This window comes from Anguilla rostrata, chromosome 9 (genome assembly GCF_018555375.3).
Source record: "Anguilla rostrata isolate EN2019 chromosome 9, ASM1855537v3, whole genome shotgun sequence".
NCBI classification, from domain to species: domain Eukaryota; kingdom Metazoa; phylum Chordata; class Actinopteri; order Anguilliformes; family Anguillidae; genus Anguilla; species Anguilla rostrata.
In genome coordinates, this window is record NC_057941.1 from 46,092,959 (window position 1) to 46,113,346 (window position 20,388).

At 48.7% G+C, this 20,388-nt stretch overlaps 2 protein-coding genes across 13 annotated transcripts in view; both read right to left on the reverse strand.

The window, feature by feature from the left end:
• The window catches only part of LOC135263955 (ryanodine receptor 1-like), an 88,050-nt gene extending 85,966 nt beyond the window's left edge, over positions 1–2,084 (reverse strand). For all 11 annotated transcript variants that reach the window (XM_064352477.1, XM_064352484.1, XM_064352478.1 and 8 more), the window contains exon 1: positions 1,842–2,084. In XM_064352477.1, coding sequence (XP_064208547.1) covers positions 1,842–1,889 — 48 coding nt within the window. In that variant the 5' untranslated portion in view covers positions 1,890–2,084. The remainder of the gene's footprint in view (positions 1–1,841) is intronic.
• A 4,558-nt stretch (positions 2,085–6,642) lies between these two features.
• zgc:153345 (uncharacterized protein LOC566129 homolog) lies at positions 6,643–19,621 on the reverse strand. Of its 2 annotated transcripts, none has more exons than XM_064352489.1 (14): positions 19,554–19,621; positions 19,050–19,195; positions 18,465–18,553; positions 17,874–17,970; positions 14,676–14,995; positions 14,234–14,397; positions 13,561–13,695; positions 12,976–13,056; positions 12,489–12,591; positions 12,163–12,221; positions 11,920–12,070; positions 11,554–11,632; positions 10,114–10,255; positions 6,643–9,124 (listed from the first exon to the last, which is right to left on the reverse strand). In XM_064352489.1, exons 2-14 carry the CDS (start codon positions 19,179–19,181, stop codon positions 7,050–7,052), a joined length of 3,627 nt encoding a protein of 1,208 aa, XP_064208559.1. In that variant the 5' UTR covers positions 19,182–19,195; positions 19,554–19,621; the 3' UTR covers positions 6,643–7,049. The 2 variants fall into 2 exon arrangements, with proteins under 2 accessions (XP_064208559.1, XP_064208560.1); XM_064352490.1 differs by lacking the exon at positions 19,554–19,621 and adding an exon at positions 19,499–19,519.
• Between the last annotated feature and the right edge of the window lie 767 nt (positions 19,622–20,388).

Consider the following 20,388-nt stretch of genomic DNA (forward strand, 5'->3'; position numbering starts at 1 on the left):
ATACTGTTGACAAGCTGCATGCAGTCTGGGATGAATTATCTGATCACACGGTGTGAGGAAGCTCATCTGCTTCAGATTAAATCTCCCACCAGCTTCATCTTCCTCAGTCAGGACCAATACAGATAAGCTCATACACAGACACACACACACACACACACACACACAAATAAATAAATGGCAACAACCTGAGCAACTTGGAAAGAACTCATCCAATTTATCAAGAACTTGAAAGCCTCAAACACAATCCTTGTTCTGTGTACTAATGGTATCATCAAAGAACAAGTTTCTGGAAATAACAGTATATGAAAAAAAAATGAAAGATATCCACTTCAAAAAGTACAACTTCCATTTTATTTTCCTTCCTCAGCTACGGAAGAAAAATACCACAGAATCTAACCAGCTTCAAACCAAAACCGCACCCAAGACTGCTGTCATCTCTTTGTGACCTTTGACCTGTAAGTGCACTTTGAACTGATGCACTGGAGCGTCTGCTAAATGCCTGTAATGTAATGTAATGTAAGGGCCTAGATTTCCCTTTCAGCACCCTGACAGAGCGGACGCATCAGCGAGAGGGATACGTAGAGTGAAAGAGGCCCAGCCACCTTAAAACGCATATCTGAAATGCGTCCCCTCGCCCCTTCGCATTAAACAGAAAGAAGGGAACACGCAATGCTTGTTTCGCCTGCTGCATGCACTTCGTAACTGCGGCAGGCGACGCGGGCTGCACCGAGGGACACAAATCACACGCCATCATCTGTGACTCAGCCCTGCATGCTTTCTGCACGTCTATAACCCACCAATGACCTGGGAATTTATGCTATTCGAACCATGTACAGAACCTCCTGCTCTCTTAGCTGTCATCTATCCCGGCAGAACAGATGTGGAATAGGTACAGGATAGACTTTTCAGACACACTTCAGAATGAAAGGGGGGGAAGAAAAGCTCATTACAGCACTTCTGACTGCAGCACTGTAGTCTGTTTACTTTTCTCGACGTTGTCGTTCACTTCAACTGCCGTTTCTCGGCTCCTCGTTTCAATTCTTTCCAGGGTCTTAAACTAAATTTCTGTTGTGCTGTGGCTGTCCCACCTATCTGCCCGTTAGTATCAGATGTCCCTTTGACTGGCTGCTTGGCACCTCACGGTGACAAGGCTCGCCATCCCCGAGGTATAAATAGATAACAATGCCATCGGCCGCACCGGCTCCTGTCCATCTCCGGGTGGGGGGGACTTTCGGGACGGAAAAAAACCCGCGTACGAGGAAGGTGCGTATCGCCCCGACGACGCGGCCGAGCCGTCACCTGTCAATCATCTTTAAAAGGCTAGGGTCAAGATGCGCAGAGAGGTCAACGGAGTTACAGAGGCAGTGAACTTAAACTCTGAGAGAGAGAGAGAGATAGAGAGAGGGAGGGAGGGAGAGGGAGAGAGAGAGAGAGAGAGAGGGAGAGAGAGAGAGAGAGAGGAGACTAGGAGAAAAGAATGATAACCTGAAGTGGCTCAAACTAGCCGAGTAAAGATAAAATGGAGTCCTTTAAAAAGTAGGACAGGGCGTTTTGGGAATTCAGGGTTCCCGTAGCATTCGGTGGTCCGTTAGCGAGGGGGCCGGCCCCTGCCAGACAGAGACTCGGTGGAGCGGCCAGTATGAGCGTGGCAGCCTGAGGCGGTGGGGCGTCAGACCGGCTGTGAGCGCGCGAGGGGCTACGGGCTGCGGCCGCATGCTAAAGCGCAGGTAACGACCCCAGCCCCACGCGCCGCTAGCGTCCGCACGCTCCGGTACCGCGCCGCTCCGCGCAGGTCGACCCCGCTGCGCTGCGCTAGGCTACGCTAGGCGATCGTCACTCACCGTCCGCAGGAACTGGATCTCCTCCTCTCCCTCTCCGCCTTCCGCCATCCTTCCCCCGAAGGCGATCCGCGGGTCGTCAGGACGAACGAGATAATCCTTCCCCTTCTCTCTCCTGCTCTCTCAGTTCTGTCTCTCCCGCTCTCCGCTCCGTCTCTCTCTCTCTCTCTCTCTCAGCGACAGTGCGTGGGAGAGCTGGAGGACGGCATGTGGCTCCCTCTCTCTCTCTGTGTGTGTGCGAGAGAAAGAGAGAGAGTGACAGGCAGCGCTCTCCCTCTCTCGCCAAGGCGAGGGGGGGGGGGGGGGGGCAACGCCAGCCGAGCCCCGCCCCTCCTCGTCCCCTCCACAGCACGACCACGTCGGTGTAACTGGGACACTCCCACATGTTGTCAGGGCTCCCCCCAAACCCCCCCCCCTCCCCACTTCCCCCACTTCAAAATTGAGGCTCTATAAAAGGAAAGCATGTGAGGAGGCCCCAGGAGGTTCCCAGTGAACAAATTGCACAGACAATGATTAGTGGCAGAGGACCTGGCTCATTTCAAACCTGCCCTCTACCGTAGAACCAGGATCTCACCTGCACACGTTCTTCTTTACACAAGACCGCCAATATTACGGTAAAGCCAGGCCTAGGGAGGATGCTTGTTTCGTGCGTGTGACCCCTGGTGATACATTAGCTCTGTAAGATGGGGGACTGCTCTAGAACTGGAAGATAAGGGCAGGACACATGTCCCCTGATGACATAAGTGTGCAACCCTCAAATTATACCACTCAGCAAAGGACTCCAATGTACTTAGCAACCCTGCATATTGTAATCTAACGATAATGAAAGATGACATGTCTCAGTTTCACAAGAATACTCAAACATGCCTATTTAAATAAAGCGACCAACCTAAAACCATGCAGAATCAGCACACTTGCAAATAAGTCAGCGAGGAAACATGAACATTTTTAGAAAGGTTCCCTTTGTCTGCGGTTCGTGACAGGTCCTTAAAAATGTCCCAGTTCGCAGCAATACGATACGGCTTCTTGAAAACCTCTGAGCTTCTGAGAGCGGTGAAGCATAGGGACAGTCCCCGCATCGCATCAAAGACGTGTCTGCAGGAGGCCCAAACCACACGGGGCTGCAGCTCTGCGAAACTGCAAGAGGCACCGGACCAAAACGCTGCGAAGGGTGAACACACAACGGCTAAAAGCGCCGCGTAAGAGCGTTCCTAACCATGGCCGATGACGTACGCGGCGCGGCAGGTCACGGGGGGTTGCACAAATATTTGGATCTGCTTAGGCACGCGGAACAATGTGTTCGATTTCAGCTCATACGTCAAAGCGGTTTTAGCAAGAAAAATGAACCACTCCTTGCTAAAACCGCATTTAGAACAATATGTTCAGCTGTGGCCGTCAAAGTTAGAGGCTTTAAAAAGTACAAAGAAGGGCAACAAGACCGGTCCAGGGTATTAAATTATTATTGAAGAGAGACTTTAAGTACTTAAAGAATTTTTTTTAAAATCAATAAAACGAGGCTTGGGGGGAAATTCAGGTAGATATTAAGATTTAAAACAAAGTATATGCACATGTTCAAGAGCTCCCAAGTATGGGATAGATCAGATGTTTAGTTCTGTATGTGTACACCTTACTGCTTGCAACAATTCAGGTATTACTTGCATTTAATACAGATTCAAAATAAACTAAGTTCCGAATTAGAACCAGGTGCTACAGGTCTTTAGAGGTGGTCAGATAATATCTGTAGTGAATTTAGCATGAGAATAACACTTGAACACTGTTGAAAAGAATGTCATATCTGCAGTATATTTTTGATGTTATGGGATTGTTTTGTATCCACAGGCCTGGGGCTCCTGTTCAGGTCAACAGAATCATGAACTCCACCAAGAAGACATTTTACACAAAAACCTGGTATCTCCATCCAAGGACATCTACAATTACTTCTGAGCTGTAAGAATTCTGCGAAGAAGAGTGGAAAAATCCAAAAGCAAAAACAGACTTTAGCTGCTACATGAAATGTTTGGGAGCTGTTGTAAATTAGCCAAAAGGGGGTGTCAGGAAGTACTGTCTGACACAGCGCACAGACGTCTGCATGCAGCATGTTCACTTGGGTTTATTATTTTGTCTCTGTAATAAATTCAGATAAACAGTAATCATTCATTATAATCTGCAGAAAGATGTCGTGTTTATCTTTGTATGAACAAGGTTGGGTCAGCTTCTGCTCACTTTGAGATTCATTACAAAATACACTTGGACCATTTGATAAGGTACCAAATGAAGACAGTAGGATTTAGAGGACATATTTCAGAGTGGACTCGGAACTGGCTACAGGGTAGAACACAAAGAGTAGTAGAAGGGATATTATCTGAGCAGGGAACTGTTGGAAGTGGAGTCCCACAAGGATTAGTGCTGGAACCACTGCTCTTCCTCATATATATCAATGACCTTGACAGGGACATAAAAAGTACATTCGTCAAATCTGCATATGATACAAAACTTGGAGGCCCAGTTAATAGTTCAGAATCTACTAAAGTAATCCAAGAAGATTTAAATAAAATCCAGAAGTCAAATGAATTTGAATATAACCAAATGTAAATGTTCGCATGTGGGAAATAAAAACATCAGGCAGGATTACTTTATGGGAGGAACAAAACTGGAATGTGCTCAGTTCGAAAAAGACTAGGGAGTAATGGTTGATCAAAACTAGGTTGATAAGGTTCTAGGCACTGTGCCGTAGCAGTAAAAAAAGGCCAACAGGATTCTGGGATATACAAGCAAAGGTATTGAGTATAAATCCAAGGAAGTTATACTTATCTTATACAATACATTTTTATACCATACTTGGGAGTATTGTGTGCAGTTCTGGGGACCATACGACAAGATATAGAGGCTCTGGAAAAGGTTGAAAGAAGGACCAACCAAATTGATTCCTGGTGTGAAAGATAAAAGCTATGAGGAAAGACTTAAGATGCTTAATCTCCTCAAGTATAGTAAAAGGAGACTCAGGGGTGATTTGATCAAGGCTTTTAAATTCATAAAGAGGGTCAACAAAGTGAACTGCAAGAGATTCTTCAGGTTGAGTTCTGTTATTAGAATGAGGGGACATAAATGGAAATTACCAAAATTCTGTACAGACATTAGAAACAATTTTTTCACGCAGTGAGTAGTCAATGTTTGGAACAGCCTGCCAGGTCACGTAGCAGAGGCAGAAACTCAGGGGATTTTCAAGACTAGGCTTGATACAGTTTTAGATTCTATCTAGTCTGTAGGTAATCAGAGCACTAATTTAGTCAGGAAAATGGCGAGCATTGTTGGGCTGAATGGCCTGTTCTCTACGTTACGTCATGTTATGTTGACCAGGCGTAAATACACAGTCACGCCTCTGACACAATATTGACAATCCCTTAATTACAAATACAACTGAATCAGAACATATGCTACATATGCTTTTTTTGCATAATTAACACACCCCTTTAAACAAACTCGAACACTGTAGTGCTGTGTTGATGCACACCACACACAGACAAATGTCTCTACCTCACCTCATTCAGTGCCATCTGTTCCCTCTCTGTCCTGTCTCCCATGGCAACTGCATCTATCCAGAGAAGTACAGTACCATTATCTTTTTTTAGGCATTTTTTGACAGTTTCAGCATAACTTCAGTGAGCATGTTCATAAGCATGTATCTGCATGGTGAAAAATCCATACAAATCTACTTCCAATGAAAGCACTTGCGAGGCATTTTGAATGCTTACATTCTAGTCAGCTGGTTTCCTTCTTGCTAACACACACAATTCTTCCATCCAAATTCACGTGAAGTCTGATCTGCGTCGTACAACTTTGCACCACTAGGTGGAACCGATTCCCTGCAACACTTTTGAAAGAAAACTTCCCGGAAAATTAGCACACCCCCTTCATCACGCAGACAGTCGTGACTCACATTATGCAACCGTTTGCACGATCTCACATTTCTGCACTAAATCGCACATAATGTGCCCTTAGTTGTATTTGTAATAATATTGCTAGGCGTGGAGCTTTCCCAGGGGAATACACGGGGGGGGCGGGGTGGGGGGGTTTAGCAGGCAGCTCAACTTGCATACAGATTCACATACCATTTTAGCCTCTCAAGTCAAGTGAGAAAGTGAAACTGCAGGTACAGAAGAGGGAACCTGGAAGAAATGTCTCTAAAAGGTTTAACACTTAACAGGCATGTAACTCATTGGGCTAAACTGCGATCATGCTAGATGTGCACAGCACATCAATCATACTAGATGCGTACGTCACTGCGATGATGCTAGATGTGTACAGTACTGTAATCATGATAGATGTGCACAGCACTGTAATCATGATAGATGTGTACAGCACTGCAATCGTGATAGATGTGCACAGCACTGTAATCACAATAGATGTGTGCAGCACTGCAATCGTGATAGATGTGTACAGCACCCATCACTGTGCTCATTGAAAACTGATTAAATGCACTGCCACCATTTCACACTAACATTACAATGCAACAGTATTGAACAACAGTATTGACAATAATGGATTACATTTATATGGTGGGCAGGGACTACTGATTTACTGCACCGCACATGCACTCATCCTGCCGTCACCACATCTGCTGTCTGAGGTGCACAGGTCTCATACAGTGTGTTGACAGTGAGCAATCCGCAGAAATGCTGACGTGAGACCACAGCTTTGCTATCAAGAAAAACAGCAATCCCCAGCTTAATCAACAAGAACCAACTGACAGGCACGCACGCATGTATGCACGCACACACTGTTCTGGAATAGATGGCGAAAGACATTAAAAATAACTCATTTTATTAAAACAAGAAAAAACGTTTAACTTAAATTACAGCATATCAGCAAATATGACAAAATAAATAATCATACAAAGTCATAAATTCACGTATTTGAATTATTAAACCGCAAAATATTTGACATGGAATAGAATGGCACAAAACATTAAAAAACATGAAACCACTGCAGGAACGGACACTAACGGGCGCAGTGTTCCGGAAACATCCATCAACGAAACAATGACAGCATGCGATGCTAGCTTTACTTTCTCAGCTGTGTACATTACGAGCATTACAGATGTTCAGGTGAGAAGGCAGGACTAGTACTGGTCCCCCTACTGTTAATAGCTTCTGGTTGAGGATGTGAGCAGGAAGAGGTGACTGATGTCATTTCCTGTCAGCCTATCAGAGTTCAGAGCTGGAAGGGAGTCAAGGCGGTGATATGGATCTCAGGAATGGGCCAGCGGGGGGAATCTCTGTAGCGCCTCCTGGTGGCAGGGGCCCTGAAACGCAATGCCAACGGGGAGAGAGAGGGGTGTGGGTCGTCCCCACCAGGCCCCATCTCGTTAAAGCCATCGGCATAGCGACGAGGGGAACGGTCGGTACCGGAGCCCGTTTCTGGAGCCCAGTCAATACACCTGTCCGCCTCTAGGGGGCGGCAGGGGTCCGAGGCCGAGAGCAGACGCGGCGGGGGGCTAGCGAGGGGCGCTCTGTGCGAGCGAGCGTCGGCGTGGTGGGGCAGAGGGGCGGGGAGAGGCAGGAAGCGTAGAGATCTGGCGTCCTTAGCGGGGCCTTCCAGGGGAGAGGGCGGGGTCACACATAGAGCATTCTGGGATGCTGGAGGCTCCAGCGGAGACTCCGGCTGCAGGTGCTGAATGCGCAGCTGCAGCTCCAGCAGCTCGTGGAGGTCTGGCTCAGGGGGCCCGCTCTCTCCTTCCTGTGGCCCCTGCTGGGGCCCGGGCCGCTGGGGGGGCCTCTGCGGCAGCTCTTTCAGACGCGGGCCGTGCCGACACTGCTGCCCCCCCGGGTTTGGCGGCAGGCGCCGCGATGGATGGCGGTGCTGCGGTTTGGGGGGCTTGGACGACAATTCTAGGGGGTTCATAGGTTCCGGAGGATTCGGAAGGTTCTGACGGTTCGAAGGGTCCAGTAGGTTGTGAGGCTTCTGAGGGTTCAAAGCGTTATGAGGGTTGGAAAGGTTCAGAGAGTCTTCATGGTTATGATGGTTCAGAGGGTTATGAGGGTTCAGAAGTTTCACAAGGTGATGAGGGTTAAGAGAGTCCGGAGAGTCTTGAGGGTCAAGAGGATTCTGAGGGTTGGAAGGTTTCAAAGGGTTCAAAGGGTTATGAGGCTTGGAAGGGGTCAGAAGGTCTCGAGGGTTATGAGGGTCCAGAGGGTTATGAGATTTCAGGAGGTCCACAGGGTTTTGAGGGTTGTTAGGGTTCAGAGGGTCTGGAGGGCTTTGCAGGTTCAGAGGGTTATGAGGGCTCACAGGGTTATGAGGGTTCACAGGGTTATGAGGGTCCAGAGTGTTTGGGGACGGGTCCCGTTCCGTTGGCTCCAGCGCCTCCGGACTCTCAGGCAGCGGCACGGCGGGACCCTGCTCCTGCAGCAGCCCGGCCACGCCCTCGTGGCTGACGGAGCGGCTGAACCGGCGGGCCCCCTGCCGGCGGAGGCGCACGGGGCCCCGCTGGGGCGCGGGGGGGGGGCCGGGCGGGGGCCGGGGGGCCCGCAGCAGCGCCGACAGTAGGTTGAACCGCCGCATGCGGTCCGCCACCGACATGCGCTGGTGAGAGCGCTCGAACCCCAGCCCCAAAGACTCCTCCCCCTTCCCCCCGCCCTCTCTCGTCGCTCGTCTCTTCTCCTCTTTCTTCCCTTTCTTTTCTCTCTCCGTTTCTTTGCGTTTACCCTGCTCGTTCTGCTGCACCTCCTCCGCCTGTCCTCCTCTTCCTCCTCTTCCTCCCGTGCTTTGTTCTGACCCGGGGTTGTCCCAGGCCAGTCCGTTTCCTTCTCTCGTGGGGTCCTCCACAGGCCAGACACATTTGTGGAAATCGGAACCCACAAACTCTCCACCTTCACCCCCACACTCCTCCGCCTCACCCCCCTCTCCCGGACCTCCGGCCGGCTCCGAGGAGACCTCCGGCAGGCTGATGGAGCGCCGCGGGGGACGGTAGCCCCGGCTGACCCTCCGAAAAACGTCCGCGATGGGATCGCGCCACTCTCTGCGACCGACGCCCCCTTCTCTCCCCGCCCCCTCCAGCTGCGTTCCCGCCTCCCTGCAGGGGGCCGGCTCGTTAGTCTCCTCCCCTGTCTCCACTGTGACTCCACCCCCTTGGTCCCTCCCCTCGCTGGCTCCGCCCTCCCCGTCCGCCCCCTCGACCTGTGCCGCACTCCACACCCTCCTGCTGGTGACGGGCGTGTGGCATGGGCTCTCCACGAAGCTGCAGTTGAGCGCGTCGGGGTCGTCCTCCACGTCCCTCCCCACCACCACTGCGGAGAGAGAGCAACATGGCCGACGCTTCAGCCTGCAGGGACCACTGAGAGCCAGTCAACAGGGATGCACTGAGAGTCAATCAACAGGGACGCACTGAGAGTCAGTCAACAGGGACGCACTGAGAGCCAGTCAACAGGGACGCACTGGGAACCAGTCAACAGGGACGCACTGGGAACCAGTCAACAGGGACGCACGAGGTCAGAAACGCACAGGACGCACTGAGAGCCAGTCACAGAACAGGGACGCACTGAGAGTCAGTCAACAGGGACGCACTGAGTCGAGAGCACAGTCGGCAACAGGGACACACTGAGAGTCGGTCAACAGGGACGCACTGAGAGTCAGTCAACAGGGACGCACTGAGAGTCAACAGGGACGCACTGAGAGCCAGTCAACAGGGACGCACTGAGAACCAGTCAACAGGGACGCACTGAGAGTCAGTCAACAGGGACGCACTGAGAGTCGGTCAACAGGGACGCACTGAGAGTCAGTCAACAGGGACGCACTGAGAGTCGGTCAACAGGGAACACTGAGAGTCGGTCAACAGGGACACACTGTGCTGGGAGAGTAAGAGGAAGTGTTGGCTGCTGCAGGGGATTTACATGATGGTGCAGCAGGCTGTATAGACAGCCCTTGGTCAGACTAAATTAGTACAGTGAGTAATCATTTTCTGTGCAGTTATGTACTGCTGTGTTGATGGACGGTTTGGTTTTTATGAAAACTTATGCATCCTATCTCAGGGTGACTTCCTTTTTAAATAAAGTACAACTATATATATATATATATATATATATATTTTTTTTTTAAATCAGACAATTCAGCAGAAAAATTCTGTTAAATTTATGGACAGAAGAAGTCCCATTATGTATTACCTGTGAGTTTGTCCACTCAATTGAATTTTAATATATGTTCCTAATTGATCGAACTGAAAAATGGAACTGACTGCAACTCTGCCAGGTAGACACAGAACCAAATGAACGGCAAAAACCTCCTCCTGGGCCATCAATCAGGATGACGGGCGTCCGAAATGGACCGCCCCCCTCGTAGCTGGGCGGTTCCTCCGAGCCGTCGGTTAATCGATTGGTGCCCAACAGCCAACCGGCTTCAACGGCGACTGAGGGGGCGGTGCTCTGGAGATCAAACGAGAGGCCGCGTTACTATTGTACAGACACTGCTGTCTCCACAACTCCGACCGTGTTACCAAGAACTGTTACCGTCCTTGATCAAAAAAATAGAGAACTTTGGCAATATCACCAATCCAGGAGGAGACGCAATACAGGGGAATAAGCAGAACAACTCACTATAAAACAATGAAATGAAATCTGTGTCCACTCTGTGAGACTCAGTGACTCAGAGGGTGATGATAAGTACTCATAAGAAGATGGCTAATTTGATGTGTGTGTGGGTGTGTGTGGTACTTCCTCGTTTAAACTGGACAGAGTGGGTCTAACACAGACAGGCATCATGCCATAGCATGGCTCTGAACATAAAAAGCATAAGCTACTGCTTGTGGACAGTGAAACTACAAAACAGTTCAGATGATGACATGCTGTTTAGATCACTAAACCAAGTGGACGGGCAGGAGGTAAATCTACTTGCGCGTAAATAGAAAAACAGCTGACGTTACTGCTCTGGCCTGGCAGCGGGCCAGCTCTCGAGAGTTATTATAGTCAAAGAGCTCCCAAATTAGACCCCGTGTGCAGGTGTCAGGATTACACAGCGCTAATATAGCGCAACAGAAACAGTGATGCTCACGTGATTATCGAGAAAAATGCTGAGCTACGCAAAAAAGAAAAACCCCAATGCATCACTGTCACTTGGTATTCTCTCTCCCACTGGTTTGTGAGTCACTGCTAAAAGTTATACAGGAAACATAACTAATAAAACATGAATAATTATGTCCCTACACATTCACACACTTGTTACGGTATCTATAAGCACTATGGTGTATATACATATACATGAAGGAGTGGCATTAAAACGGTGGTGCAGGCAGTGCGTGTGGGTGAGTGGAAAGACACGTCATTTCAGAAGAGTGTGGTGGGGTGGGGGGTAGGATGTGGACAGGGGGGCTCAGCAAATGTGAGAGAGAGAGAAACAGAGACAGAGAGAGGGCGAGAGAGGCATTTAGCAGACCCTCTTATCAAGAGCGATTTACACAACTTTTCACATGCATTTACACTGCATCCATTTACACAGCTGGATATACACTGAAGCAATGCAGATTAAGTACCTTACTCAAGGGTACAACAACCCAGAAATCAAACCTGTGACCTTTAGGTTACAAGACCAGCTCCTTACCCGTTATACTACACTGCCACTGCCACAAGACATAAAGGGAGAGAGGGAGAGAAAGAGACAGCGAGACAGACAGAAACAGAGAGTGAGGGAAAGAGACAGGGAGACGGGGGGGGGGGGAGAGACGTACAGCGCCGCTCCAGCCGCTCGTGGTGAAGAAGCGCAGGGACCTGCGTCTGCGCTGGGCCCTGTCCTCTGGAGCCGGGACCCTAGGGAGGGGAGGGGAGAGCGCAGGCCTGCAGTGAGTCAGAGCGCCACACAGCTACTGCCTGTGCCGTCTGTGCGACCTGTGCGGGTCTGTTCTGTCCGCGCTGTCTGTGCTGCCTGTACTGTAGAAGCAACAGCCAGGGATGGAGGTACCATTTGAAGGGGGGGGGGGTTACAACTGCATTTGAGAGAACTTCACGATATACCAGCAAACTGCTGCAGACAGTGACATCAGTCAATGTACTGTACCAGAGACAGGGCATGTGGGGTGGGGGTGGAGAGAGCTCACCTCTTCACTCTTTTGGTGTTCTTCCTGTGGTTCCTCTGTCTGGCAGAGGGGGTCTGGGGTCCCAGGAGATGGTGCTCCTCGGTGCCCTCCAGCCCAGACGCGACGGAGCAGAGGCTGGGGGTGGGGCTTTGGCTCAGCGGGGACTCGGAGTCTGCAGGTGGGGCAGACGGGAGTTTGGGAACAGAGAGGAGCCCCAGCACTGCTGAGGAGGGGGAGAGGTTGGGTGCTGGGTAAAATACTGACCATCCGAGCAGGACAGGCTTGTGCGCTGGTTATCCTCTCTCAGGTCATGGATCGAGCGTCTGCAAAACACACACACACGCACACACAGACACATACACACACGAGCACACAGACACAAACATACACCCATGCATACAATGGTAAAATATTTCATTGTTTTTTTAAAATAATGCAACACAGTACCATTATAAATTTCATGAACAAGCAGCATGGTTTTATCAGACCAAACCAAAGCTGTAACAGATAGTAAGTGAAAAATCATTACTATAGACACCCATAGAATATGAGAATGGGAATAGTCCCAGGAACAATAGAAACACAGGTACCTCTTTTTGGCAGAGCCCTCTACCTCAGGAAGCGCGTCTTCAGAGGCCTTTCGCTTGGTGGTACTAGGAGACTGCGGTACAGGAGTTGCTGCCACCTGCTGGCCTGGAGTAGTAATGCATATGAGTGGGAGATGGATCATTATGGTATGGTATGGTATGGGAGACCTCACATACCCTTTCTACAGTACTGACAGGGCTGTAATGGCAAATACAATCACCCCTGGCACCAAAATAAGAACTTACCTGTACCAGGGCTCTACACTAATCTTATTTTAAAGGACAATGTGCTCCAAAGTTGGAAAAATGTGCGCACACACATGCATTTCAATTAGCAGATGTTCTAAATTATTTTTACAGTCAGCACACATCAGTTTTCAGGAGCAAATGCTCCTAAAATGGGAGAACGATAGAGCCCTGATTACACTGGAGCAGTGGCAGGTGCAGTGCCCTGTTCTGCCAGCAGGGGCAGCGTTGCGTTTTCCCTCACCCTGTGCGGCGTCTGAGGGCTGGGAGGGACCGTTGGGAGTGCGGCCTGTCTTCAGCTTGCAGAAGGCGTCCACAAACATCTCTGGGGGGGGGGGGGGGGGGGAGAAAAAAAAAAAACAACCAAAAAAAACTGAGACAGACCATGGAAAGTTCCGGACCTGACGTGAGACACGAGACTGAGAAGGTCACGCCCCCGCATGCGAGAGGCCGCACTCCAGTCATCACTTCTCAGAAAGAGCACAGTGCCTGGGCCCCCCCGCCCCCACCCAAAACAGGCCAGGGGTCAGCCACGTTACAGTTTGGATTAAAGTAACTACGGTGTTAGACACTGTCTAGTCTGTAGGAAATCAGAGCACTAATTTAGTCAGGAAAATGGTGAGCACTGTCGGGCTGAATGGCCTGTTCTCGCCGTTACGTTTTGTTATGTAAGTGAAATTCCGCTCAGGAACTGAAAATGCCCGTAACGTTCTTTGAAGCTTTTTTATTTTTTCGAACGAGTCAAGTCATTTTTAACCGATTTAACTGACAGAGCTGAAATCGAAGTTCCACTCCGACGCGGTCGGTAACGAGCTGTCCGTCACCTCACCTCCGACGCTCCGCCTCCTCTGGCGCCTCAGGCTCCGGTACACGCTGAGTCCCGCCTTCTCCTGGAACCCCGCCCCCTCCGCTAAGGGCGGGCCAGCGCCCGACAGCGCCTCCAGGATGACGGAGGGAATCACCCCTGGAGGGCACGCGGGGGTGGTGAAATGAGGAAGTGACGAGGGTGGGGGGGTAGAAAGAACATCAGATTCCTCCAGTCCCACAGGATGTTACTAAACATTTCAATGCCCATCCAGAACTTATGAGAGAACAACTAAGTCAACCCCACTGATGTCACTGTAGTACCACTAATACATACATACACTGACACTACCCTACCACATGTATGTACACATACATGCACACACTAGACCTGGGCAAAATCTGCATTTGAAATACAGTAAAAATTTTAAAACCCTTCAGCAGAGACTGAGAATTTTAAAGGAAGGAAAGTATTATCTGTACAATTATATGAACAAAGTAGTTTGTTGTGAATATTGGTGAAAATAAGCAGAGTTGAAGTATTTAACCCTTTGACGAGTACGTAAAGTCAGTGTTCTAGAACTCCACTGCTTTCAATTACCAGTATTGATTGTGACATCAGCGTTAGAATGTTCAGTTAAGAGCATTCTAACCCCGCGCTTGTGACCTCATGCCGCGCGTTAAGTGAGTGCGTTTACCGATGCGCTCGGCGTGCGTGATGAGGGCCGCGACGACGGCGGCCTGCCGCTCCAGCAGCCTCTCCGTGCCCACGGTCAGCTTGCCGCCCGCCGCCAAGCCCTGCAGCAAGTTGGGAGCCATCACCAGAGCCAGGCTGCCCACCTCCATGCGGTTCTCACTGCACCTGAGGGGACAGAGAGAGAGAGGGGAGAACGGAGGGGGGGAGGGGGAGAGGGAAGTGCACGGTGGGAGAGAAAGACGGGGGGAGGAAAAGGGATGTGGAACGGAGGAACAGAGGAAGAGAAAGAGAGATGTATGGTGCGTTTTTGATACAACCCTGCCAAAAGTACAATGGTTTTCTTAGTAATTGCATCACAGAATAATATGCTACTCAGCTGCTCAGTATGCATTATGATTAACAGCTGATGGTTGGGACAGGTGGGTGCTGTAACCACAGCTCACCTCTGGGCGGCGCTCTTCAGGAAGGTGCAGAGGTACCGGAGGGCCCGGGCGTGGGCGGGCGGGAAGAGTGTCGTCACCAGCAGGGTGGCCCCGTCCCGACCCCCCTCCCGACCCCCCTCCCGCACTCCCTCCTGGGCCCCCTCCCGGATGCCCTCTGCCCCCAGCCCCTGGGCGCGGCACAGCGCCCCCTGCAGCTCCGGAGGGATGAGCGGGGACGGCAGCTCCCGCAGGAACTGCTTCAGCAGGGAGGCCACATCGCAAGGCTGCAGGGAGGAGGAGAGAGTAGGAGAGAAGACCTCCTCCCCCTGCTCCAGCCCCACCTGAGAGAGAGAATGGGAGGGGGACAGAGGGAGAGAGGGAAAGAGAGAGAAGAGGGGGAGGGTGAGAAATAGAGAGGAGAGGGAGAGAGATGGTGAGAAGGAGAGAGAGAGGGTGAGAGGGAGAGAGAAGAGAGGGGGGGTGGTGAGAGAGAGGGAGAAAAGAGTGCAATGAGACAGGGAGAGATGAAGGTGCGATGGTGAAAGGGAAAGGAGAGAAAGAGAGAGAAGGGAGTGATGGAGGGAAAGGTAGAGGGGGAGAGAGACAGAGAAAGAGAGGGGAGGGCAGCAACAGATGGAGAGAAAAGAGACGGCAAGCAGGAGAGAGGGAAAGAGAGAGAAAGAGGGAGAGAGGCTGTCAGCATGTGCACACACTCATGCTCCAGCAAATATACACCTGAAATACACCAATACTTCCTCAGGACATGCTGGTAAAATTTGGTAAAACATTCCTCCAGATTTCCACCAAAGGGCACCCAAACGAATTGAGACTTTTATTCTGAATACAGGTGAAAACAGACCAGGAAGAAAACGTTTCCCTTAAAACCACAAGTAACCTGCAGGAACTGCACTGGCGCATAAAGGGTAGATGTTCTCCCAAGTGTTTATTTGGTCCAGGTCTGATACACACACGCAGACACAGACACCTGAGGGGAACAGGTGTCAGTAACAGACGGGTAAGGACACTTTTTTTCAATAGGGGTGTGACGCTGGGCTCCCGCCCGTCCCCGTGTGATACGCGGCTTCCTCGCAGAACGAGGAACACGGTGTCGTGTCCAAACTGAACTGAGGCTGACGACGTGAAACTGTGCCACTCAGAATGGTATTAATTCACCCAGACGCCCCCCGCCCCCATCACATAACCTTGCTTCCTCACCTAGGCCATGGCAATTATTCTTCTGAAAAATACATTTTGCCTGCCAGAATCCAAAAATTTCAAAAAATTGTGAGACACTTTTTTGGACCCATTAGTCTCTGATATTATAACTGATCTATTTATAATTCTATTCTACTCTATTCTATTCCACTGCTCACAACAAATGAAGCATAGGTTTGCAAAGTCCAAACAAAAAAAATCTATCCATACCGGTAAAATGCACAAGTGTGGCATTCAAGGGGCTACACCATCTTCCATGTACTTATTTGAAAGGCAGCAGGTGGAACACTGCCACCTACTGTAAGGAGTGTGCATTACATCTCACCCAGCGTGCGCTTGTTACATAATTCACTTGTAGCCCACCCATAAGGCCCTTGTTTTGCACTGGCCCTTACTGCAAGCACAGACGCAGGGACGGTCCATCGCTCTGGGTTAATTTCATAGTTCCACACAAGTTCTAAAAATCTGGGGATTTATTAAACAAGGCATCTCATCAGAACGCGCGTTCAGACTTTTGTTTGAGAAGAGATGCGCTGCAGATAAGCAGTGCGGTAAACTCATTGTACTGCACAAAGACAAAGGCCTTTGATCTGTCACAGCGCTTTAATGTGTGGGGAGGGGTGGGGGGGAAAACAGAGCCTCTGACAGTAAGAGGGCGGAGTCAGTTTCGCTCTTTCTCATCTCCTGCCCTTGCACACATCGCCGTGCCCTACAATTCTGCTTCTTCCTGTCTTGCGAAATGGACAGACAGAGAGATGTTGCTCCACCAAAGAGTCACGGCAGCGTCGAGCAGGCGAATGCACGCACGCACATGCGCGTGCAAGCGCTAACACGCACAGGGCGACACACCAGACGCACACCTACAAACAGGACAGCCAAGGGCTTCCACCGTCAATTTCACAACCAGCTATTACAGCGCGCGGACCGTAACCTGGCTGGGCGGGACACGCAGATTACACAAACCCATCAGCTAGGGATGTTCGCAGTGAATCGACTGACCGTTCATCGTTTACAAAGAACGTTGATCGATTCATCTGAACGGTCAAACAGTTAAATTCAATAAACCGTTTCGGCGAATAACAGAACGCTGGCAATTAGATTTTGCGTTAGGGAGACGAATCCCCTCGACCGGTAGAAAGTTGACGAGTCACGGTTCCCATCGACTTGCACCATCAATGAAATGTTATTCAGTAATATAGCCTATTAGAGCCTATTACAGGTTGGGTTTTTTTTTTTTGGGTATTTCCTAGCACTTCATTCTATTTTAGGCCATTACTTTTTAGGCTTCATTTACACAGTTGGGAACTTTACTAAAAGTATAGCCTCCTCTTGCACTACAGAATACGATTTACACTACTAAACAGATTGATGAGTTGTTTTAACCATAAAACCAGATTAGTGGTTACAAGTTGTCGGAAAGAGAGAGGGAGAGAAAACTAAAGTGGTTCATTTGCTGATTGCAAAGTTATCAATAAGATAAGCAATATCTTTTGTCGCCATCGCTGTGGCAGTTCAGCCAGCCTGTTGCCTAATGTCAGCTGTCCCTCCTCAGCAGTGCAGATTTCTCAGATTTCCGCGAATCCATGTTGGTATAATTCTGTTTCTTGCCATGATGGCCTTAATACACAATGCAAAGCCTGTCGTAATGACTTTATGAGCATGGCTATAAAACACACATTCTGATATATACACATTCATTGGCAGGCCTATTTTAAGTATACAATAGATTATAAGCTTATCAGTTCATCGTCATTAATCGAGTAATGGGTGCAGACAACCGATTTTAAAAATTGCATGAAGTTTGTATCCCTACCATCAGCTAAGATTCCACAGATAGAATCCTGAAGATCTGTTAATACCTGACCCAACCAGAGACACACAGTACAACAGTGGTGCTGCTGATGTGCAGTTCTGACCCTAGATGCTCTTTCTCTAGTGATTAGTTTCCATAATTGGGATATTTTCCCATGTCGTCCCATTCCCCCGCGTCCTCAGCCCCATTACCCTGAGAGCACGGATCCGGCTCAGCGACCCAGTCTTCCTGAAGAGCCCCTCAGTGTGCAGGTGCTGGGACAGGAACTCACAGGCGTCCACCAGGAAGCTGAAAAACAATCCCCAAGGTTGAGCTTCTCTCACACCCTTAATTAAAATCTCTGTTTGAAATGCCACTTGTTGTGAACACAATTCATCTGTCCTCCAAAACTTCCCTAGCCAAACACAGAAGTCCAACAACAAAGTGAATTGCATTTTATTTATTTTTTTAAAGCCATCAATAGTTTATTTTTTAAACCATCTTATTTTATTTTAAAGAGCTGACAAAACACAGTCTTGCAATTAAACCAAAATAACAACAGGCTGCTTCGCAGTCTCTCAAGCATACGCGAGTTCTAAGAATTTTAACTTGCTAGTGGGGGGAAAGAGGAAAAAACACAATGACTTGCTAGCTAGCTTGGTGAACGTTAATTTAGATGTTTATGTAGTATTCTTACATAATTAAATCGACGTTTTGGACAAAGCATGACTATACTGCCCATACATACGTAAAAAAAAAATAAAAAAAAATAAAAATTAAATAAAGTTGGTGTTCACATGTACCGTGGCACTGCACCCCCCATCTCTGGTAATTGACACTGCGGCAGCACGGCCAGATCTCGACCGAAGCCAAAGCTGTTGCACCGTCTCTCCTGACAGCCAAAAAGTAGTCAATAGTAATTAAAATACGTTGGAAATTTCGCGAAAAACACTTTCTTTAACGTCCCTTCAGTGCAGTGTCTAGACTTCCTTCACGCTATATGCAACTTTTTCTAGTGCAAGTCAATGAATTTCGCACTGGCTCACACTTTTTCCACTTAAAAAATGTAGCTATCTTTCAGTATGAGGTCGGAATACAATCAATTGGTGTTTTTTAAACTTTTAATTCAGCAATGGCTCCATCAGCAGAATTATATCGTTAATTACTCAAGGTCAATATCGACTGCATTTATGCCATTCTCTGATTATTTTGCACTGGCTTTCTACATCTAGATATGTAGCCTAGCACGTGAACATATTCCACAATTATGCGAAATGAATAATACATGCAAATTAATAGCTGGAGAATCTGTTGATGACGTAGAGCCACACCGACAGGAGGTTACATACACAAACTAGGCAACGAAACGTTACATAAATTCAGTCTACCTGTTTATACGTGTCCCCATGGGTGGTTTCTCCGTTTAAGAAGTTCTTCCAGTTTTTCACGCGGACTCCGGCAGCTTTCAAAGCATTTATTATCGCAGCCACGCGCAAACGTTCCTCAGGTGAACTTGGCATTTGCACTCAGGGAGCTACTCAGCCAAAGTAGTATTGGAAAATAAAATGGTACAAATCATGGATATAGCTTGTTCAAGAAATATATGCAACTACGTTGGAACAAACAGGAATGAGAAGCCGCCTTGCAGGTCAAAGCTCGGGTGTGGTCACGTCAAGTGACCCTAATATTAGCTCGTTATCCTAGCTAACGTTAGGGCCTATTTTGGACAGCAGTAACGTAACCATTTAACTTATTTGTGTCTTGAAGTGAAAACGCACACGAAATTTATGCCCATACGAATAAAATCTTGGATATGATCTCAAAAGTTTTACTTAACATTTAATGAGAGTCTTCAACGACACCCACACCTTCGCCACGCCTAATGTTCTTACCGAACAGCAGGACACCTCCTGTTCCGACATCCGAGTTCTACTTCCGTTTTTTTTTCATCTGTATGAATTAAATCAGTTAAAAATATTTAGATGACAGTATGTTTTAGTTTTGTAGGTTTTCCTATTAATCCATTGCTACCCCAGTTATTGTGTATGATTAACTTTACTGTTTTGTCCTACTGAAAGCTACAGTGTTAAGGTAAAGCCTGTTCTAGGCCTATTACATAAAATTTGATTTCACTAACTGACCATAATGAATACTAGTTTGATTATATTTCATCTAAAACATGAAACTACTGCAGTGGAGACCCACACACTCATGCCAAAGCACAGAAACACAGCATACCTTATAGCACTTGACAAGCATTCATGATACCCTTGCGCATGAATATGTTAAAAAAATCTCACTTTCACCCGATACAGGGAGTACACTCTCTCCATCTCTCCCTTTTGCTCCATCTCCCTCCATATCTGTTTAACAAGGATGCCTTTGAGGCTGGGGGTCCAGCTGCATGTTCTGGGACTGAACCCCAGAGACAGTGGCCCACTGTGCAAACGCAGGGGACAAAAGCCATCGCGGGAAGGAGAGGGAATTTGGGAAGACGGACTGACAAAGCCACGGAGCAGGACGTAGCAGGGAGAGGGGGATAGGGAAGAGTGAAAGAGGTGTGGAGAGAGAGATATACGTGAGCTGGACCGAGGGGCGAGAGGAGAGGAGAAACGTGCAGCTCTTACACAAGGCTGTCTTTCGAAAAACTGTTTCCCGAAACTCCTCTGACGTAATCCATTAAAGCAACTTTCTCTCCCCGTCTCTCTCACACTCCTCAATTGTGCT

What these genes read in the sequence shown, in the direction of transcription:
- zgc:153345 (XM_064352489.1), bottom strand. Translation starts at nt 19,181, where the DNA reads ATGCCAAGTTCACCTGAGGAACGTTTGCGCGTGGCTGCGATAATAAAT. An exon ending in ATGGGGGGTGCAGTGCCACG is followed by an intron (nt 17,971 to 18,464) that starts GTACATGTGAAC and finishes ATTGTTTTTCAG; the next exon opens with CTTCCTGGTGGACGCCTGTG. An exon ending in CACGCACGCCGAGCGCATCG is followed by an intron (nt 13,696 to 14,233) that starts GTAAACGCACTC and finishes CGTGCCCTCCAG; the next exon opens with GGGTGATTCCCTCCGTCATC.